This window comes from Scyliorhinus torazame, chromosome 4 (assembly GCF_047496885.1).
Source record: "Scyliorhinus torazame isolate Kashiwa2021f chromosome 4, sScyTor2.1, whole genome shotgun sequence".
Taxonomy (NCBI): domain Eukaryota; kingdom Metazoa; phylum Chordata; class Chondrichthyes; order Carcharhiniformes; family Scyliorhinidae; genus Scyliorhinus; species Scyliorhinus torazame.
The window spans coordinates 341,716,590-341,739,229 of NC_092710.1; the positions used below are offsets into that span (position 1 = coordinate 341,716,590).

General features: G+C 59.9%; 1 protein-coding gene across 1 annotated transcript in view; it reads left to right on the plus strand.

Annotated features, from left to right (window-relative positions):
- Positions 1–22,640, plus strand: part of LOC140411507 (serum response factor-like) — a 272,442-nt gene that overhangs the window by 59,932 nt on the left and 189,870 nt on the right. Inside the window, exon 5 of the mRNA XM_072500592.1 lies at positions 7,859–7,921. Coding sequence (XP_072356693.1) covers positions 7,859–7,921 — 63 coding nt within the window. The remainder of the gene's footprint in view (positions 1–7,858; positions 7,922–22,640) is intronic.

The following is a 22,640-nucleotide window of genomic DNA, read 5'->3' on the forward strand; positions in this document are numbered from 1 at the left end:
GCTGGCACTACCGAGCCTAAGTGAGTATTATTGGGCCGCTAATATTTCAATGGTGAGTAAGTGGATGGGAGAGGAGGAAGGAGCGGCGTGGAAGAGATTAGAGAGGGCGTCCTGTAGGGGGACCAGCCTGCAGGCTATGGTGACAGCCCCATTGCCGTTCTCACCAAGGAACTATACCACGAGTCCGGTGGTGGTAGCTACACTGAAGATTTGGGGACAGTGGAGACGACATAGGGGAAAGACCGGAGCACTGGGGGGGTCCCCGATAAGAAACAACCATAGGTTTGCCCCGGGGGGAATGGATGGGGGATATGGAATGTGGCAAAGAGCAGGTATAACGCAATTGAAAGATCTATTTGTGGATGGGAAGTTTGCGAGTCTGGGAGCGCTGACCGAGAAATATGGGTTGCCCCAAGGGAATGCATTCAGGTACATGCAATTGAGGGCTTTTGCGAGGCAACAGGTGAGGGAATTCCCGCAGCTCCCGACACAAGAGGTGCAGGACAGAGTCATCTCAAAGAAATGGGTGGGGGACGGTAAGGTGTCGGATATATATAGGGAAATGAGAGACGAAGGGGAGACTATGATGGACGAACTAAAAGGGAAATGGGAAGAAGAGCTAGGGGAGGAGATCGAGGAGGGGATGTGGGCAGATGCCCTAAACAGGGTAAACTCGTCGTCCTCGTGCGCCAGGCTAAGCCTGATTCAGTTTAAGGTATTACACAGGGCACATATGACTGGAACATGGCTCAGTAAATTTTTTGGGGTGGAGGATAGGTGTGCGAGGTGCTCGAGAAGCCCAGCGAATCATACCCATATGTTTTGGTCATGCCCGGCACTACAGGGGTTTTGGATGGGGGTGACAAAGGTGCTTTCGAAAGTAGTAGGAGTCCGGGTCGAACCAAGCTGGGGGTTGGCTATATTTGGGGTTGCACAAGAGCCGGGAGTGCAGGAGGCGAGAGAGGCCGATGTTTTGGCCTTTGCGTCCCTAGTAGCCCGGCGCAGAATATTGCTAATGTGGAAAGAAGCCAAGCCCCCGGGGGTGGAGACCTGGATAAATGATATGGCGGGGTTCATAAAGTTAGAGCGAATTAAGTTCGTCCTAAGGGGGTCGGCTCAAGGGTTTACTAGGCGGTGGCAACCGTTCGTCGAATATCTTGCGGAAAGATAGATGGGGGAAAACAAAGAAGGCAGCAGCAGCGGCCCAGGACTTGGGGGGGGGGGGGGGGGGGGGATTGGGGGGGGGTGTGGCCTGAGACAAGGCAGTTGCCAATTAGGGCTAGTTTTTATTTTTTGTTATTTAATATTTATTTATTTGTTGTTGTTTTTGTTTAAATAAAAAAGGTCATTATTATCTGTATTGTTACAATGTTGTGTAAAGGATGCACAATGTACTGTGTTGGTTGACCAAAAATTTTCAATAAAATATTATTTTAAAAAAAAACATTACCCGCTTCCCCACTAATATAGCCACCCCCCTGTTTTTCGCATCTAGGCCCGAATGAAACACCTGCCCCACCCATCCTTTGCGTAGTCTAACCTGGTCTATCAGTTTCAAATGCGTCTCCTGTAACATAACCACATCTGCCTTAAGTTTCTTTAGGTGTGCGAGTACCCGTGCCCTCTTCATCGGCCCGTTCAGCCCTCTCACATTCCACGTGATCAGCCGGGTTGGGGGGCTCTTTACCCCCCCCCCTTGTTGATTAGCCATCCCCTTTTATCCAGCTCCTCACCCGGTTCCCACGCAGCTGTGTCCCCCCCAGCCGGTGCCCCCCCGCCCCACCCACCCCACCCCATACCAGCTCCCCCTTCTCCCCAGCAGCAGCAACCCAGTAAATCCCCCCCCTCCCACCCCCCCCCGCTAGATCCCCCACTAGCGTAATTACACCCCCCATGTTGCTCCCAGAAGTCAGCAAACTCTGGCCGACCTCGGCTTCCCCCCGTGACCTCGGCTCGCACCGTGCGACGCCCCCTCCTTCCTGCTTCCCTATTCCCGCCATAATTATCATAGCGCGGGAACAAAGCCCTTTTGGCCCCGCCCCCAATGGCCAACGCCCCCATCTCCTCCACCTCCCTTCCTCCCTCCCCCACAACCTGTGGAAGAGAGAAAACTTACCGGGTCGCAGGATTAACAACATAAAAATCATCTCTCCTCCCTTTTTTCCCCCTCTTCGCCCCCCATATTCGCCCCACCACTTTGTCTCAAACGTTCTTTTTTAATAACCCGCTTATTCCAATTTCTCTTCAACAATAAATGTCCACGCCTCATCCGCCGTTTCAAAGTAGTGGTGCTTCCCTTGATATGTGACCCACAGTCTTGCCGGCTGCAGCATTCCAAATTTGATCTTCTTTTTATGAAGCACTGCCTTGGCCCGATTAAAGCTCGCCCTCCTTCTCGCCACCTCCGCACTCCAGTCTTGATATACGCGGATCACCGCGTTCTCCCATTTACTGCTCCGAGTTTTCTTCGCCCATCTAAGGACCATTTCTGTATCCTTAAAACGGAGAAATCTCACCACTATGGCTCTGGGAATTTCTCCTGCTCTCGGTCCTCGCGCCATCACTCGGTATGCTCCCTCCACCTCCAACGGACCCGTCGGGGCCTCCGCTCCCATTAACGAGTGCAGCATCGTGCTCACATATGCCCCGACGTCCGCCCCTTCTGCACCTTCATGAAGACCAAGAATCCTTAAATTCTTCCTCCTCGCATTATTCTCCAGCACCTCCAGCCTTTCCACACATCGTTTATGGTGTGCCTCGTGCATCTCCGTCTTCACCACCAGGCCCTGTATATCGTCCTCGTTCTCGGCAGCCTTTGCCTTCACGACCCGAAGCTCCCGCTCCTGGGTCTTTTGCTCATCTTTTAGCCCTTCAATCGCCTGTAATATCGTGGCCAACAGCTCCTTCTTCATCTCCTTTTTAAGCTCTTCCACGCAGCTTTTCAAAAACACGTGTTGTTCAGGGCCCCATATTAAACTGCCACCTGCCGACGCCATCTTGGCTTTTGCTTGCCTTCCTTGCCGCTGCTCTAAAGGATCCACCGCAATCCGGCCACTTTCCTCTCCTTTTTCCATCCGTGTCCAGGGGGGATTCCCTTCTGGTTTACCGCACAGTGTTTTTAGCCGTTAAAATTGCCGTTGGGGCTCCTATCAAGAGCCCAAAAGTCCGTTCCACCGGGAGCTGCCGAAACGTGCGACTTAGCTGGTCATCGCCGCACCCGGAAGTCCAAGTTTGAGTAATTTAACAAACATAGTTTTTAAAATTCTGTGGGAGTCATGTTCTCGAGAATTACAATCTGACTCAATTTGCTACAGCTCCTTAATCAAGCCGCCCCCCCCCCCCAAAGATTCCTGGGACTTGTTCAATTTGAAGAACAGAACAGTCAAACCACATGTGTACCTTGCAAACCTATGACCACCACAACTGAGGAAGACAAGGGCTGAAAATCCCTGGGACTGTCACCCACTCCAAGTTAGCTGTTTCCTCACTTGCCCAGATTGGCTCTTCCTGTGGGATCTACCTGTGTAACTGTCAAAGCTTCATACAACTTTTACGTGCAAGCATTTTAAGTCTCCATAAACCGGGGGGTGCTGGTGACGTAGTGGTATTGTCATTGGACTAGTAATCCAGCCACCCAGTACTCTGGGGTCCCAGGTTCAAATCCCATCACTGCAGGTGGTGGTGAAATTTGAATTGAAAGTCATGATGGCCATGAAAAAATTGCCGACTGTCGGACAAACCCATCAAGCTCACTAATGTCCTCAGGAAAGGAAATCTGCCGTCCTTGCCTGGTCTGGCCGAGATGTGACTCCAGACCCACAGCAAGGTGGTTGACTCTTAACTGCCCCTCAAAGGTAATTAGGGATGGGCAATAAATGCTGGCCCAGCCGGCGACGCCCACGTGCCATGAACGAATAAAATAACAAGTTGTACTTGATATTGGGAGGTGGCAGAAGCTGCCTGGTTTTATGTGGGGTGGGGTGGTGGGCTTCGGAGTTGTTTTGTAGTGGGGTGGATTTGCTGGGCTGAATGTCTGCAGGATGTCATGACTCTGACTATAAGACTCCGGCAATCTCAGGTCTGCTCTAGATATCCTTTCTGAGGATATCTATTTTAAATTTAGTATGCCCAATTCTTTTCTTTTCCCAATTAAGGTGCAATTTAGCGTGGCCAATCCACCTACCCTGCACACCTTTGGGTTGTGGGGGTGAAACCCACGCAGACACGGGAGAATGTGCAAACTCCACACGGGCCGGGAGCGAACCTGGGTCGTCGGAGCCATGAGGCAGTAATGCTAACCACTGCTGTGTGTGTGTCTCCCTCTCGCTGTGTGTGTGCGTGTGTGTGTCTCCGTCTCGCTGTGTGTGTGTCTCCCTCTCACTGTGTGTGTCTCCCTCACGCTGTGTGTGTGTGTGTCTCCCTCTCGCTGTGTGTGTGTGTGTCTCCCTCTCGCTGTGTGTGTGTGTGTGTGTGTGTGTGTGTGTGTCTCCCTCTCGCTGTGTGTGTGTCTCCCTCTCGCTGTGTGTGTGTCTCCCTCTCGCTGTGTGTGTGTCTCCCTCTCGCTGTGTGTGTATCTCCCTCTCGCTGTGTGTGTGTGTCTCCCTCTCGCTGTGTGTGTGTGTCTCCCTCTCGCTGTGTGTGTGTCTCCCTCTCGCTGTGTGTGTGTGTGTCTCCCTCTCGCGTTGTGTGCCTCCCTCTCGCGTTGTGTGTCTCCCTCTCGCTGTGTGTGTCTCCCTCTCGCTGTGTGTGTCTCCCTCTCGCTGTGTGTGTCTCCCTCTCGCTGTGTGTGTGTCTCCCTCTCGCTGTGTGTGTGTCTCCCTCTCGCTGTGTGTGTGTCTCCCTCTCGCTGTGTGTGTGTCTCCCTCTCGCTGTGTGTGTGTGTCTCCCTCTCGCTGTGTGTGTGTGTCTCCCTCTCGCTGTGTGTGTGTGTCTCCCTCTCGCTGTGTGTGTGTCTCCCTCTCGCTGTGTGTGTCTCCCTCTCGCTGTGTGTGTGTGTCTCCCTCTCGCTGTGTGTGTGTGTGTCTCCCTCTCGCTGTGTGTGTGTGTGTCTCCCTCTCGCTGTGTGTGTGTGTGTCTCCCTCTCGCTGTGTGTGTGTGTCTCCCTCTTGCTGTGTGAGTGTCTCCCTCTCGCTGTGTGTGTGTGTCTCCCTCTCGCTGTGTGTGTGTGTGTGTGTGTCTCCCTCTGTGTGTGTGTGTGTGTGTGTGTGTGTGTCTCCCTCTCTGTGTGTGTGTGTGTGTGTGTCTCCCTCTTGCTGTGTGTGTGTGTCTCCCTCTCGCTGTGTGTGTGTGTCTCCCTCTCGCTGTGTGTGTGTGTCTCCCGCTGTGTGTGTGTCTCCCTCTCGCTGTGTGTGTGTGTGTCTCCCTCTCGCTGTGTGTGTGTGTCTCCCTCTCGCTGTGTGTGTGTGTGTCTCCCTCTCGCTGTGTGTGTGTGTCTCCCTCTCGCTGTGTGTGTGTGTCTCCCTCTCGCTGTGTGTGTGTGTCTCCCTCTCGCTGTGTGTGTGTGTCTCCCTCTCGCTGTGTGTGTGTGTCTCCCTCTCGCTGTGTGTGTGTGTCTCCCTCTCGCTGTGTGTGTCTCCCTCTCGCTGTGTGTGTGTGTGTCTCCCTCTCGCTGTGTTTGTTTGTGTCTCCCTGTGTGTGTGTGTGTGTCTCCCTCTATGTGTGTGTGTGTGTGTGTGTGTGTGTCCCTCTCACTCTGTGTGTGTGTGTGTGTGTGTGTGTGTGTGTCTCCCTCTTTGTTTGTGTGTGTGTGTGTGTGTGTGTGTCTCTCTCACTCTGTGTGTGTGTGTGTGTGTGTGTGTGTCTCCCTCTGTGTTTGTGTGTCTCCCTCTCTCTGTGTGTTTGTGTGTGTCTCCCTCTGTGTGTGTGTGTCTGTGTGTGTCTCCCTCTCTCTGTGTGTTTGTGTGTGTCTCCCTCTGTGTGTGTGTGTGTGTGTGTGTCTCCCTCTCTCTGTGTTTGATTGTGTCTCCCTCTGCGTGTGTGTGTGTGTGTGTGTCTCCCTCGCTGTGTATGAGTGTGTGTGTCCCTGTGTGTGTGTGTGTCTCCCTCTCTGTATTTGTGTGTGTCTCCGTCTGTGTGTGTGTTTGTGTGTGTCTCCCTATGTGTGTGTGTCTCCCTATGTGTGTGTGTCTCCCTCTGTGTGTGTGTGTGTGTGTGTGTGTGTGTGTCTCCCTCTGTGTGTGTGTGTGTGTCTGTGTGTGTCTCCCTCGCTCTGTGTGTTTGTGTGTGTCTCCCTCTCGCTGTGTGTGTGTCTCCCTCTCGCTGTCTGTGTGTGTGTGTGTCTCCCTCTCTCTGTGTTTGTGTGTGTGTCTCCCTCTCTCTGTGTTTGTGTGTGTGTCTCCCTCTGTGTGTGTGTGTGTGTGTCTCCCTCTGTGTGTGTGTGTGTGTGTGTGTGTGTGTCTCCCTCTCTCTGTGTGTTTGTGTGTGTGTGTCTGTGTGTGTCTCCCTCGCTCTGTGTTTGTGTGTGTCTCCCTCTCGCTGTGTGTGTGTGTGTGTGTGTCTCCCTCTCTCTGTGTTTGTGTGTGTGTCTCCCTCTGTGTGTGTGTGTGTGTGTGTCTCCCTCTGTGTGTGTGTGTGTGTGTGTGTCCCTCTGTGTGTGTGTGTGTGTGTGTGTCTCCCTCTGTGTGTGTGTGTGTGTGTGTGTGTGTGTCTCCCTCTGTGTGTGTGTGTGTGTGTGTCTCCCTCTGTGTGTGTGTGTGTGTGTGTGTGTCTCCCTCTCGCTGTGTGTGTGTGTCTCCCTCTGTGTGTGTGTGTGTCTCCCTCTGTGTGTGTGTGTGTGTGTGTCTCCCTCTCGCTGTGTGTGTGTGTGTGTGTGTGTCTCCCTCTGTGTGTGTGTGTGTCTCCCTCTGTGTGTGTGTGTGTGTGTGTGTGTGTGTCTCCCTCTGTGTGTGTGTGTGTGTGTGTGTGTCTCCCTCTGTGTGTGTGTGTGTGTGTGTGTGTGTCTCCCTCTGTGTGTGTGTGTGTGTGTGTGTGTGTGTCCCTCTCTTTCATTGATGAATGTTTGTGCTCGCCTCCATTTCCATATATGGCAATCTTTCATCACCAATGTCCTTTTTGGGGCCTCTGAGTTATTCCTTATAAGCTGCAGCTGTCCTAACAGTGCTGGGCTGTGCGCAGGGGGAGGGAGGCTGGCTGCGATCACTTGCTGTCCACGCTCTGGCATCTGTTGCTGGACCACATGTCACCCTGACTCTTGATGCTTTTCGGCTGGGCTGCAGTGATCTGTTTTGACGGACATTAACAGGATAGTGCATGTTGATGAGGGTGCAATTTGCTCAAACTATTGGAATGGCACAGTTCTCCGACTTGGCGAGGAGGCTTTAGTCATCTTGTCACCTATCTTAGTTAGGGTGATGAAAGAAAGCAGGTCTCTGAAAATACTGATGCTGCAGCTGTTAGTCGTCTTGCTGCCTGAATGGGGGTTGTGTCTGTCTAATTTAACCCTTTAACTTCTGAAGTCGGAGTGACAGCTGTGGTGACAGCATGCATTGCTGCTTTTCCATTCCTGTGTGACTGACATTCCTTCTGATCCCTCCTATTGCTCACAATTGCCAAACCTAAAAATCGGGGCTCTGGTATTGTGTGAATTATTATGTGTGCCCACCTCGCAGACGCTCTCCAGGGGCTGTGTTCGGTGCACCCGTGGGCCCTGTGGCTTTACCGACATTGTAACTGGAATGTTCCCCTGGCTGACACACACTGTGGATCTCAAACACGTCTGGGAGGGGTGAACCCCCAATAATCACTCCACGCCCTCTGAGAATGGGGGAACACTAGATGATATTCCTAATTATCTTTCTCCAGCTAGATTTCTTACTCTCTGACTTGAAATGAATGATTGAGCTAACTTTTTGTGGTGCAGGATTCCAAACTTGTAGCACCGTTTTCCGAAGGCATAGTTACTAAGTTCTCTGATGACACAAAGGTAGGTAGGTGAGTAAGTTGTGAAGAGGACATAAGAACGCTACAGAGGGACACAGGTAGGGTAAGTGAGTGAGCAAAGATCTGGCAAATAGAATAGTAGAATGTGGGGAAATGTCCATTTTGGCAGGAAGAATCAAAAAGAAGCTCACTGTCTTTATGCAGAGTGACGTGGGTGTCCTCGTGCAGGAATCACAACAGGCAGGTATGCAACTACAGCAAGTAGTTAGGAAAGCTAACAAAATGTGATCATTGGGAGTTCAATTGAATACAAAACGGAGTGATGCTTCAGTTGTCCAGGGCATTGGAGAGACCACATCTGGACAATTGTATACAATATTAATAGTCCCGCCCAGAAATTGCCTGTCCCGCCGGCGTAAATCAAAGCTGGTATTTACCGGCGGGACCAGGCAGCGTGGGCGGGCTCCGGGGTCCTGGGGAGCGATCCCAGGTACCGCGGGGCGATCTGACCCCGGGGGGTGCCCCTACGGTGGCCTGGCCCGCGATCGGGGCCCACCGATCCGCGGGCGGGCCTGTGCCGTGGGGGCACTCTTTCCCTTCCGCCTCCGCCACAGCCTCCACCATGGCGGAGGCGGAAGAGACCCTCCCCACTGCGCATGCGCGGGAAACTGTCGGCGGCCGCTGGCGCTCCCGCGCATGCACCGCATTTCCGCGCCAGCTGGCGGGGCACCAAACGCCATTTCCGCCAGCTGGCGGGGCAACAAACGCCATTTCCGCCAGCTGGCGGGGCGGAAATCCCTCCGGCGCCGGCCTAGCCCCTCAATGTTGGGGCTCGGCCCCCAAAGATGCGGAGCGATGCCCGTCTGATTGGCGCCAGTCAGCGGACATCGCGTCGTTGGGGGAGAATTTTGCCCTATAATTCAAAAGTAGTACATTGATCGTGTTTGGTTTTGGGATATCCTGCAACTATGAAAGGAGCTCTCGGCTGAGATTGACCCAAAAAGCAATGCGGCGCGGCCAGTAGATGCGGGGAGATCCCATTTCCAGGCAGAGTTGCAATCTGAATCCTACCCATTGTGGGCGGGATCACTTTCAGACAGATCTGCATATTGAGTGGGACATCTAGTCTCACTCTATCAGGCGTTCCCGAGACCTAACCAAGGCGTGGGACCTCATGCCCCTTCGGAGGCATCATAATCACATTAAGCAGCCTCCTCACATTTGCTGACAATTGTCTCCCTTTCAGAAATCCCATTTGGTCTTCGTCTATCACTCCCGGGACGCAGTCTTCAATTCGCGAAGACAATTCCTTCGACATGGATTTTAGTAAGGCATTTGATAAGGTTCCCCATGGTAGGCTTCTGCAGAAAGTAAGGAGGCATGTGATAGTGGGAAATTTGGCCAGTTGGATAACGAACTGGCTAACCGATAGAAGTCAGAGAGTGGCGGTGGATGGCAAATATTCAGCCTGGATCCCAGTTACCAGTGGCGTACCGCAGGGATCAGTTCTGGGTCCTCTGCTCTTTGTGATTTTCATTAATGACTTGGATGAGGGAGTTGAAGGGTGGGTCAGTAAATTTGCAGACGATACGAAGATTGGTGGAGTTGTGGATAGTGAGGAGGGCTGTTGTCAGCTGCAAAGAGACATAGATAGGATGCAGAGCTGGGCTGAGAAATGGAAGATGGAGTTTAACCCTGAAAAGTGTGAGGTTGTCCATTTTGGAAGGACAAATATGAATGCGGAATACAGGGTTAACGGTAGAGTTCTTGGCAATGTGGAGGAGCAGAGAGATCTTGGGGTCTATGTTCATACATCTTTGAAAGTTGCCACTCAAGTGGATAGAGCTGTGAAGAAGGCCTATGGTGTGCTCGCGTTCATTAACAGAGGGATTGAATTTAAGAGCTGTGAGGTGATGATGCAGCTGTACAAAACTTTGGTAAGGCCACATTTGGAGTACTGTGTACAGTTCTGGTCGCCTCATTTTAGGAAGGATGTGGAAGCTTTGGAAAAGGTGCAAAGAAGATTTACCAGGATGTTGCCTGGAATGGAGAGTAGGTCTTGCGAGGAAAGGTTGAGGGTGCGAGGCCTTTTCTCATTAGAACGGAGATGGATGAGGGGCGACTTGATAAAGGTTTATAAGATGATCAGGGGAATAGATAGAGTAGACAGTCAGAGACTTTTTCCCCGGGTGGAACAAACCATTACAAGGGGACATAAATTTAAGGTGAAAGGTGGAAGATATAGGAGGGATATCAGAGGTAGGTTCTTTACCCAGAGAGTAGTGGGGGCATGGAATGCACTGCCTGTGGAAGTAGTTGAGTCGGAAACATTAGGGACCTTCAAGCAGCTATTGGATAGGTACATGGATTATGGTAAAATGATATAGTGTAGATTTACTTGTTCTTAAGGGCAGCACGGTAGCATTGTGGATAGCACAATTGCTTCACAGCTCCAGGGTCCCAGGTTCGATTCCGGCTTCGGTCACTGTCTGTGTGGAGTCTGCACGTCCTCCCCGTGTCTGTGTGGTGCTCCGGTTTCCTCCCGCGGTCCAGGGATGTGCAGGTTTGGTGGATTGGCCATGATAAATTGCCCTTAATGTCCAAAATTGCCCTTGGTGTTGGGTGGAGGTGTTGAGTTTGGGTAGGGTGCTCTTTCCAAGAGCCGGTGCAGACTCAGGGGGCCGAATGGCCTCCTTCTGCACTGTAAATTCAATGATAATCTATGATTAATCTCGGACAAAGGTTCGGCACAACATCGTGGGCCGAAGGGCCTGTTCTGTGCTGTATTTTCTATGTTCTATATGTTCTATAATCTCCTTATTTAAGGAAGGATGTAAATACTTTGGAGGCGGTTCAGAGAATTGTAGAATGTACAGTGCAGAAGGACGCCATTCGGCCCATCGAGTCTTTACCGGTCCTTGGAAAGAGCACCCTCCTTCGGCCCACGCCTCTCCTGTAACTCAGTAACGCCGCCTAACCTTTTTTTGGACAAAGGGGCCATTCCACCTAACCTGCACATCTTTGGACTGTGGGAGGAAACCGGAGCACCCGGAGGAAACCCACGCACACACGGGGAGAACGTGCAGACTCCGCACAGTCACCCGAGGCCGGAATTGAACCCGGGTGCCTGGAGCTGTGAGGCAGCAGTGCTAACCACTGTGCCCCCAAAATGTTTTTTAAAATTCATTTTACGGGATACGGCGTCGCTGGATAGGCCAGCATTTATTGCCTAATTCTAGTTGCCCTTCAGAAGGTGGTGGTGAAGTTGCTTTCTTGAACCGCTGCAGCCCTTGAGGTGTAGGTACACCCACTGTGCTGTTAGGGAACGAATTCCAGGATGTTGCTCCAAAGTCAGTGAAGGAACGTCGATATATTTCCAAGTCAGGGTGGCGAGTGACTTGGAGGGGAACCTCCAGGTGGTGGGGTTCCCAGGTATCTGTTGCTCTTGGCCTTCTAGATGGTAGTGGCCATGGGTTTGGAAGGTGCTGTGTAAGGAACCTTGGAGAGTTACTGCAGTGCATTTTACATAGATACATAGAACATACAGTGCAGAAGGAGGCCATTCGGCCCATTGAGTCTGCACCGACCCACTTAAGCCCTCACTTCCACCCTATCCCCATAACCCAATAACCCCTCCTAAACCTTTTGGACACTAAGGGCAATTTATCATGGCCAATTCACCTAACCTGCACGTCTTTGGACTGTGGGAGGAAACCGGAGCACCCGGAGGAAACCCACGCAGACACGGGGAGAGCGTGCAGACTCCGCACAGACAGTGACCCAATGGGAAATCGAACCTGGGACCCTGGTGCTGTGAAGCCACCGTGCTAGCCACTGTAGGTGGTTTGTAGATGGTGCACACGGCTGCCACTGTTCGTCGGTGGTGGGGGATTTGAATGTTTGTGGAAGGGGAGCAATCAAGCGGGCTGCTTGGTCCTGGATGGTGTTCAGCTTCTCGAGTGTTATTGGAGCTGCACTCATCCAGGAAAGTGGAGAGTCTTCCATTACACTCCTGACTTGTGCCTTGTAGATGGTGGACAGGCTTCAGAGGGTCAGGAGGTGAGTTACTTTGACTTACCCTGGTAGGCACAGTATTAATGTGGCTAATCCAGTTCAGTTTCTGATCAATGGTAACCCCCAGGATGTTGATTGGGGGGATTCAGCGATGGTAATGCCATTGAATGTCAAAGGGCGGTGGTTAGATCCTCTCTTGTGGGAGACGGTCATTGTCTGGCACTTGTGTGCTCCGAATGTAACTTGTCACTTGTCAGCCCAAGCCTAGATATTGTCCAGGTCTTGCTGCATTTGGACACGGACTGCTTCATTATCTGAGGAGTCGCGAATGGTGCTGAACATTGTGCAGTCATCCACAAACATCCCCACTTCTGACCTTATGATTTAAGTTCATTGATGAAGCGGCTGAAGATGGTTGGGCCCAGGACATTGCCCTGAGGAACTCCTGCAGTGATGTCCTGGAGCTGAGATGATTAATCTCCAACCATCACAACCATCTTCCTTCGTGCCAGGTATGACTCCAACCAGCGGAGAGTTTCCCCCCTGATTCCCATTGACTCCAGTTTAGCTAGGGCTCCTTGATGCCATACTCGGTCAAATGCTGCCATGATGTCAAGGGCAGTCACTCTCACCTCACCTCTGGCATTCAGCTCTTTTGTCCATGTTTGAACCAAGACTGTAATGAGGTCAGGAGCTGAGTGACCCTGGCGGAACCCAAACCGAGTGTCCGTGAGCAGGTTATTGCTGAGTAAGTGCCGCTTGATAGCACTGTTGATGACTCCTTCCATCACTTTACTGATGCTGGAGAGTAAACTGATAGGTCAGTAATTGGCTGAGTTGTATTTCTCCTGTATCTTGTGTACAGGACACACCTGGGCAATTGTCCGCTTTGCCGGGTAGATGCCAGTGTTGTAGCTGTACTGGAACAGCTTGGCTAGGGGTGCGGCACGTTCTGGAGCACAACTCTTCAGTACTATTGCTGGAATATGTCAGGGCTCATAGACTTTGCAGTATCCATTGCTTTCAGCCGTTTCTTGATATCAGGTGGAGTGAATCGTATTGAAGACTGACACCTGTGATACTGGGACCTCTGGAGCAGACCGAGATAGTTCATCCACCTGGCACTTCTGGCTGAAGATTGTTGCGAACTTTCAACCCGTGACCCCCCCATTAGCTTTTCTTTGTCTACTTTATCTAACCCCGATTGCGCACCTTGATCAAATCTTCTCTCAACTCAAATTTCTCCAAACTAACCCTGCAGTGAAAATTCCTCCTCTCTGGCATTGATCTGGTAAATCTCGTCTGGGGCCACTAAAGAACCCTCACATCTGTCCTCAAGTGAGGTGACCAGAACTGGGCACAATACTCTTGTTCTGGCCTAACCACAGTTTTAGAAATGTTCAGAACTTGCTTGGTTTTGTACTTAATTTTATCATGTAAAAGACTCATTGGCTATTCCACCTTTCCCTGTGCTTCTTTGTCCCTAATACGCCTCATCCCCATCTCTTGCTATTTACATACCAATAAAAGATTTTTAAGTTCCCTTTGATGTTGACTACCATTCTATTCCCACATTCTCTTTGCCAATCTTATTTTCCTCGTCACTTTCCACCCTCAACCTATTTTATTTGGCTTGGTTTTTGCTTGAAGAATTCAACTGACGTGCACCATACATCGTCCCATTTTGTTTCAGAATTTTATTTGATCTCCCTTGCCATCCAGTGATCTCTAGCTTTATTTCCCTTACCTTCCTATATCTAAAACAATGTTCACTTATAGATTCCCTGGCTAGATCCCATTGAGGTTCTTCCTCTTCCAATTTAGTAGCTCTGATTTAGATTGTTCCTTTCTTTTCTCCGTTACTAATCTAAATCCAAAGGTATGTTGATCACTCTTACCCAAATGCTCTCTCCACAGGCATTAGGACCCTCTCATTCCCCAGTATCTGATCCAACATCGCCTCCTTTCTAGTTGAAGAAGGAAGGTGTCCTGAACGTGTTTCAGAAATTCCTCTGCCTCCTTAGTCTCCTTAGGGCCATTATCATCAATACAGGTGGTTTGTGCTCCTTCCTCAAGTGTGAACTGATATTTTTGAGGATTTAATCTGAGCTGCTCACAGCCAGTTTACCCAGTTTGTGAGGGTAGGTGTTGCAGATAATGGAAAGTTGATTTGCTCAGCTATGTGTTCTTATCACATGCCCTTTCTAATTCTGCCTGACAACATTTATCTGGGTGCCAGGGGTTGGTAGGAATGTTTGGCCCAGTTCGGTACACAGCCCAACTAGGTCTGACTGTCCAAGAAGGGGGCCTTTCCTTTTTAGTCCTCAGTGACTCAGCGATGAATTCCTTATTTCTGGCATTGTGACAGGATCTGGAGGTGAAAAAGGAGAGCAGGAACAGAACAGGAGGAATGTTTGTACTGCGGAATTGATAAGACTGCCAATCAGTCTGTTTAAACTCCCAGCCAGCATTAGATGGTGGCACTTCAGCCAAAGGCGGATTGTGTGGCGGCTGGGTTTCTGGACTGATGGGTGTTGTGGTTTTTTGTGGGGGGGAGGGGGGGGGGGGGGTAGAGGGAGGAGCGAGAAGTCAGAAGGCTGTTCGGGTGGGGGTGTACACACACCAAGATGCTCCCTGTGATCAGTTGCTGTTTGCTGCCCTACAGTCGAAGGGTCTCTATCAGGGATCACTCGATATGTTCCTCCCAAGGGACATATTGCAGCAATGTCCCCGGCCTTCTCGAGGCGGGGGGCAGTGTGAGGGGATTCCAAATTAGGGGGATGTGGGTGAGGGGATTCCCCATGGGCGGGGGGGGCAGTGTGAGGGGATTCCCCATGGGAGGGCAGTGTGAGGGGTTCCCCATGGGGGGGCAGTGTGAGGGGTTCCCCATGGGGGGGCAGTGTGAGGGAATTCCTCATGGGGGGCAGTGCGAGGGAATTCCTCATGGGGGAGGCAGTGTGAGGGGATTCGTCATGGGGGGGCAGTGTGAGGGGTTGCCCCATGGGGGGGCGCAGTGTGAGGGGATTCCCCATGGGGGGCAGTGTGAGGGGATTCCCCATGGGGGGGGCAGTGTGAGGGGATTCCCCATGGGGGGGCAGTGTGAGGGGATTCCCCATGGGGGCGGCAGTGCGAGGGGATTTCCCATGGGGGGCAGTGTGAGGGGATTACCATGGGGGCGGGCAGTGTGAGGGGATTCCCCTTGGGGGGGGCAGTGCGAGGGGATTCCCCATAGGGGGTCAGTGTGAGTGGATTCCCCATGGGGGGGCAGTGTGAGGGGATTCCCCATGGGGGGGCAGTGTGAGTGGATTCCCCATGGGGGGGTCAGTGTGAGGGAATTCCTCATGGGGGGCAGTGCGAGGGAATTCCTCATGGGGGAGGCAGTGTGAGGGGATTCGTCATGGGGGGGCAGTGTGAGGGGTTGCCCCATGGGGGGGCGCAGTGTGAGGGGATTCCCCATGGGGGGCAGTGTGAGGGGATTCCCCATGGGGGGGGCAGTGTGAGGGGATTCCCCATGGGGGGGCAGTGTGAGGGGTTCCCCATGGGGGGGCAGTGTGAGGGAATTCCTCATGGGGGGCAGTGCGAGGGAATTCCTCATGGGGGAGGCAGTGTGAGGGGATTCGTCATGGGGGGGCAGTGTGAGGGGTTGCCCCATGGGGGGGCGCAGTGTGAGGGGATTCCCCATGGGGGGCAGTGTGAGGGGATTCCCCATGGGGGGGGCAGTGTGAGGGGATTCCCCATGGGGGGGCAGTGTGAGGGGATTCCCCATGGGGGCGGCAGTGCGAGGGGATTTCCCATGGGGGGCAGTGTGAGGGGATTACCATGGGGGCGGGCAGTGTGAGGGGATTCCCCTTGGGGGGGGCAGTGCGAGGGGATTCCCCATAGGGGGTCAGTGTGAGTGGATTCCCCATGGGGGGGCAGTGTGAGGGGATTCCCCATGGGGGGGCAGTGTGAGTGGATTCCCCATGGGGGGGTCAGTGTGAGGGAATTCCTCATGGGGGGCAGTGCGAGGGAATTCCTCATGGGGGAGGCAGTGTGAGGGGATTCGTCATGGGGGGGCAGTGTGAGGGGTTGCCCCATGGGGGGGCGCAGTGTGAGGGGATTCCCCATGGGGGGCAGTGTGAGGGGATTCCCCATGGGGGGGGCAGTGTGAGGGGATTCCCCATGGGGGGGCAGTGTGAGGGGATTCCCCATGGGGGCGGCAGTGCGAGGGGATTTCCCATGGGGGGCAGTGTGAGGGGATTACCATGGGGGCGGGCAGTGTGAGGGGATTCCCCATGGGGGGGCAGTGTGAGGGGATTCCCCATGGGGGCGGCAGTGCGAGGGGATTTCCCATGGGGGGGCAGTGTGAGGGGATTACCATGGGGGCGGGCAGTGTGAGGGGATTCCCCTTGGGGGGGGGCAGTGTGAGGGGATTCCCCTGGGGGGGGCAGTGCGAGGGGATTCCCCATGGGGGGCAGTGTGAGTGGATTCCCCATGGGGGGGCAGTGTGAGGGGATTCCCCATGGGGGGGCAGTGTGAGGGGATTCCCCATGGGGGAGCAGTGCGAGGGGATTCCCCATGGGGGGGCAGTGCGAGGGGATTCCCCATGGGGGGTCAGTGTGAGTGGATTCCTCATGGGGGGGCAGTGTGAGTGGATTCCCCATGGGACATGAGGGGGTTCTCTGGGGGAGGGGAGAGTGATGGGGATCTCGGAGGAAAGAGGGGCGGGTTGTGTGAGGGGGTTTTCTGTGGGAGGATGAGGCTGGGTGAGTGAGGGGTTCTCTGGGGGGAAGGCGATGTGGGGAGTTAGGGATTCTTTGTTAGGGGAGGGTGAGAGTGGTTCCTGTGGAGGGTGCGGAGGCGAGGGGCCCCTGTGGTGGGGTGGAGGTGAGGGGCCCCTGTGGGGGGGCGGGGGGGGCGAGGGGCCCCTCTGGTGGGGTGAAGGTGAGGGGCCCCTGTGGAGGTTGCGGAGGCGAGGGGCCCCTGTGGGGGGGTGGAGGTGAGGGGCCCCTGTGGGGGGGGTGGAGGTGAGGGGCCCCTGTGGGGGGGGTGGAGGCGAGGGGTCCCTGTGGGGGGGGAGGGGAGGCGAGGGGCCCCTGTTGGGGGAGAGAGGCGAGGGGCCCCTGTGGGGGGGGAGGGGAGGCGAGGGGCCCCTGTGGGGGAGCCCAGGCGAGGGGCCCCTGTGGAGAGCAGAGGTGAGGGGCCCCTTTGGGGGGGCGGTGGCGAGGGGCCCCTTTGGGGGGGCGGAGGCGAGGGGTCCCTGTGGGGGGAGGAGTCGAGAGGGGTCAATGAGGGGAGGAGGTGAGGGAGGAAGTGAGGGGCTGAGACGAGGGGGGGTGAATGAAAGGGGGAGGCCATTGAGATAAAAAGAAAGATAAAAGTCCTTGGTTTCGATGTTGAATTCTTTTCAGTCGGCCGCACTCCCAGCATGCTGAGTGATCAAAGCCACCGTTGTACAGTTGGTGCTGGTCTTCTGGCGGAAACATTTATTCAGTACTCACAGGCAGTAGGATTTCCTCTGGCGAGACATTTTTGCCTTTATTAAACTGGGCCTTCAACTCAAAGGTCTACCTTGGAAACCACTTCTGTCATTAGGCTCTTGGTCTTTCATCAAAGCCAGCTTTCAGGCTGAGTTTTAATCTCAATCCAGCCTTTCTGGGGAAAGAAAAGAGTTCATCGTATCAGAGAGAGAAACTTCAGAGATGCTTCTTCCAGCTTCTGAACTGAAACTGCAACTCAGCCTTACTGGGGAGCGAGACATTGCTGAGAAATGAGAACTAATCACCGCGGGCTATTGGATTAAATTACGGGCATGGACGGGCCCTGCGGCGGAGGCAGAGAGGGACAGGCCCCGCGGCGGAGGCAGAGAGGGGCGGGCCCCGCGGCGGAGGCAGAGAGGGATGGGCCCCGCGGCGGAGGCAGAGAGGGACGGGCCCTGCGGCGGAGGCAGAGAGGGACAGGCCCCGCGGAGGAGGCAGAGATGGGCGGGCCCCGCGGCGGAGGCAGAGAGGGGCGGGCCCCGCGGCGGAGGCAGAGAGGGGCGGGCCCCGCGGGGGAGGCAGAGAGGGGCGGGCCCCGCGGCGGAGGCAGAGAGGGGCGGGCCCCGCGGCGGAGGCAGAGAGGGGCGGGCCCCGCGGCGGAGGCAGAGAGGGGCGGGCCCCGCGGCGGAGGCAGAGAGGGACGGGCCCCGCGGCGGAGGCAGAGAGGGGCGGGCCCCGCGGCGGAGGCAGAGAGGGGCGGGCCCCGCGGCGGAGGCAGAGAGGGACGGGCCCCGCGGCGGAGGCAGAGAGGGACGGGCCCCGCGGCGGAGGCAGAGAGGGGCGGGCCCCGCGGCGGAGGCAGAGGGGGCGGGCCCCGCGGCGGAGGCAGAGAGGGGCGGGCCCCGCGGCGGAGGCAGAGAGGGGCGGGCCCCGCGGCGGAGGCAGAGAGGGGCGGGCCCTGTGGCGGGGGCATAGGCGGGTGGGGACGGGCGGGCACGGGCGGGCCCCGCGGCAGAGAGGGGCAGGCCCAGCGGCGGAGGCAGAGACGGGCGGGCCCCGTGGCGGAGGCAGAGAGGGACGGGCCCCGCGGCGGAGGCAGAGAGGGGCGGGCCCCGCGGCGGAGGCAGAGAGGGGCGGGCCCCGCGGCGGAGGCAGAGAGGGGCGGGCCCCGTGGCGGAGGCAGAGAGGGGCGGGCCCCGCGGCGGAGGCAGAGAGGGGCGGGCCCCGCGGCGGAGGCAGAGAGGGGCGGGCCCCGCGGCGGAGGCAGAGAGGGGCGGGCCCTGTGGCGGGGGCATAGGCGGGTGGGGACGGGCGGGCACGGGCGGGCCCCGCGGCAGAGAGGGCCAGGCCCCGCGGAGGAGGCAGAGACGGGCGGGCCCCGTGGCGGAGGCAGAGAGGGGCGGGCCCCGCGGCGGAGGCAGAGACGGGTGGGCCCAGCGGAGGAGGCCGAGGCGGGCGGGCCCCGCGGAGGAGGCAGAGACGGGCAGGACTAGTGGAGGAGGCAGAGATGGGAGGGCCCCGCGGCGGGGGCAGAGACGGGCGGGCCCCGCGGCGGAGGCAGAGAGGGGCGGGCCCCGCGGCGGAGGCAGAGAGGGACGGGCCCCGCGGCGGAGGCAGAGAGGGGCGGGCCCCGCGGCGGAGGCAGAGAGGGGCGGGCCCCGTGGTGGGGGCAGAGACGGTTGGGCCCCGCGGAGGGGGCAGAGACGGGCGGGCCCCGCGGCGGAGGCAGAGAGGGGCGGGCCCCGCGGAGGAGGCAGAGACGGGCGGGCCCCGCGGCGGAGGCAGAGAGGGGCGGGCCCCGTGGTGGGGGCAGAGACGGGTGGGCCCCGCGGAGGGGGCAGAGACGGGCGGGCCCCGCGGCGGAGGCAGAGAGGGGCGGGCCCCGCGGCGGAGGCAGAGAGGGGCGGGCCCTGTGGCGGGGGCATAGGCGGGTGGGGACAGGGATGAGCACGGACGGGCCCCGCGGAGGAGGCAGAGACGGGCGGGACCCGGGGCGGAGGCAGATGCGGGCGGGCCCAGTGGCGGGGGCAGATACGGGCGGGCTCCGCGGAGGAGGCAGAGACGGGCGGGCCCAGCGGCGGGGGTAGAGACGGGCGGGACCCGCGGAGGGGGCAGAGACGGGCGGGCCCCGCGGAGGGGGCAGAGACGGGCGGGCCCCGCGGAGGGGGCAGAGACGGGCGGGCCCCGATGCGGGGGCAGAGACGGGCGGGCCCCGAGGCGGGGGCAGAGACGGGCGGGCCCCGAGGCGGGGGCAGAGACGGGCGGGCCCCGCGGAGGAGGCAGAGACGGGCGGGCCCAGCGGCGGGGGCAGAGACGGGCGGGCCAAGCGGCGGGGGCAGAGACGGGCGGGCCCCGCGGAGGGGGCAGAGACGGGCGGGCCCCGCGGAGGGGGCAGAGACGGGCGGGCCCCGAGGCGGGGGCAGAGACGGGCGGGCCCCGAGGCGGGGGCAGAGACGGGCGGGCCCCGAGGCGGGGGCAGAGACGGGCGGGCCCCGAGGCGGGGGCAGAGACGGGCGGGCCCCGCGGAGGGGGCAGAGACGGGCGGGCCCAGGGGCGGGGGCAGAGACGGGCCGGCCCCGCGGAGGGGGCAGAGACGGGCGGGCCCCGAGGCGGGGGCAGATACGGGCGGGCCCAGCGGCGGAGGCAGAGACGGGCGGGCCCAGCGGCGGAGGCAGAGACGGGCGGGCCCCGCGGAGGGGGCAGAGACGGGCGGGCCCAGGGGCGGGGGCAGAGACGGGCCGGCCCCGCGGAGGGGGCAGAGACGGGCGGGCCCCGAGGCGGGGGCAGATACGGGCGGGCCCAGCGGCGGAGGCAGAGACGGGCGGGCCCAGCGGCGGAGGCAGAGACGGGCGGGCCCGGCGGCGGAGGCAGAGACGGGCGGGCCAAGTGGCGGGGGCAGAGACGGGCGGGCCCAGCGGAGGAGGCAGAGACGGGCGGGCCCAGCGGCGGAGGCAGAGACGGGCGGGCCCAGTGGCGGAGGCAGAGACGGGCGGGCCCAGTGGCGGGGGCAGAGACGGGCGGGCCCAGCGGTGGAGGCAGAGATGGGCGGGCCCAGTGCCGGCGGCAGAGACGGGCGGGCACAGTGGCGGAGGCAGTGACGGGCGGGCCCAGTGGCGGGGGCAGAGACGGGCGGGCCCAGCGGAGGAGGCAGAGATGGGCGAGCCCAGTGGCGGGGGCAGAGACGGGCGGGCCCCGCGGAGGAGGCAGAGACGGGCGGGCCCAGTGGCGGGGGCAGAGACGGGCGGGCCCCGCGGAGGGGGCAGAGACGGGCGGGCCCCGCGGAGGAGGCAGAGACGGGCGGGCCCAGCGGAGGAGGCAGAGACGGGCGGGCCCCGCGGAGGAGGCAGAGACGGGCGGGCCCCGCGGAGGAGGCAGAGACGGGCGGGCCCCGCGGAGGAGGCAGAGACGGGCGGGCCCAATGGCGGGGGCAGAGACGGGCGGGCCTTGGGGCGGGGGGGGCAGAGACGGGCGGGCCCAGCGGCGGGGGCAGAGACGGGCGGGCCCAGCGGCGGGGGCAGAGACGGGCGGGCCCAGCGGCGGGGGCAGAGACGGGCGGGCCCCGCGGCGGGGGCAGAGACGGGCGGGCCCCGCGGAGGAGGCAGAGACGGGCGGGCCCAGCGGCGGGGGCAGAGACGGGCGGGCCAAGCGGCGGGGGCAGAGACGGGCGGGCCCCGCGGAGGAGGCAGAGACGGGCGGGCCCAGCGGCGGGGGCAGAGACGGGCGGGCCCAGCGGCGGGGGCAGAGACGGGCGGGCCCCGCGGAGGGGGCTGAGACGGGCGGGCCCAGCGGCGGGGGCAGAGACGGGCTGGCCCAGCGGCGGGGCAGAGACGGGCGGGCCCAGCGGCGGGGGCAGAGACGGGCGGGCCCCGCGGAGGAGGCAGAGACGGGCGGGCCCCGCGGAGGGGGCAGAGACGGGCGGGCCCCGCGGAGGAGGCAGAGACGGACGGGCCCAGCGGCGGGGGCAGAGACGGACGGGCCCAGGGGCGGGGGCAGAGACGGGCGGGCCCAGCGGCGGGGGCAGAGACGGGCGGGCCCAGCGGCGGGGGCAGAGACGGGCGGGCCCCGCGGAGGAGGCAGAGACGGGCGGGCCCCGCGGAGGAGGCAGAGACGGGCGGGCCCAATGGCGGGGGCAGAGACGGGCGGGCCTTGGGGCGGGGGGGGCAGAGACGGGCGGGCCCAGCGGCGGGGGCAGAGACGGGCGGGCCCAGCGGCGGGGGCAGAGACGGGCGGGCCCAGCGGCGGGGGCAGAGACGGGCGGGCCCCGCGGAGGAGGCAGAGACGGGCGGGCCCAGCGGCGGGGGCAGAGACGGGCGGGCCAAGCGGCGGGGGCAGAGACGGGCGGGCCCCGCGGAGGAGGCAGAGACGGGCGGGCCCCGCGGAGGAGGCAGAGACGGGCGGGCCCAGCGGCGGGGGCAGAGACGGGCGGGCCCCGCGGCGGGGGCAGAGACGGGCGGGCCCAGCGGCGGGGGCAGAGACGGGCGTGCCCAGCGGCGGGGGCAGAGACGGGCGGGCCCCGCGGAGGAGGCAGAGACGGGCGGGCCCCGCGGAGGGGGCAGAGACGGGCGGGCCCCGCGGAGGAGGCAGAGACGGACGGGCCCAGCGGCGGGGGCAGAGACGGACGGGCCCAGCGGCGGGGGCAGAGACGGGCGGGCCCAGCGGCGGGGGCAGAGACGGGCGGGCCCAGCGGCGGGGGCAGAGACGGGCGGGCCCAGCGGCGGGGCAGAGACGGGCGGGCCCAGCGGCGGGGGCAGAGACGGGCGGGCCCAGCGGAGGAGGCAGAGACGGGCGGGCCCCGCGGAGGAGGCAGAGACGGGCGGGCCCAGCGGCGGGGGCAGAGACGGGCGGGCCCAGTGGCGGGGCAGAGACGGGCGGGCCCAATGGCGGGGGCAGAGACGGGCGGGCCCCGCGGAGGAGGCAGAGACGGGCGGGCCCAGTGGCGGGGCGGAGACGGGCGGGCCCCGCGGAGGAGGCAGAGACGGGCGGGCCCAGTGGCGGGGCAGAGACGGGCGGGCCCAATGGCGGGGGCAGAGACGGGCGGGCCCCGCGGAGGAGGCAGAGACGGGCGGGCCCAGTGGCGGGGCAGAGACGGGCGGGCCCAATGGCGGGGGCAGAGACGGGCGGGCCCCGCGGAGGAGGCAGAGACGGGCGGGCCCCGCGGAGGAGGCAGAGACGGGCGGGCCCAGTGGCGGGGCAGAGACGGGCGGGCCCAGTGACGGGGGCAGAGACGGGCGGGCCCAGTGGCGGGGCAGAGACGGGCGGGCCCCGCGGAGGAGGCAGATACGGGCGGGC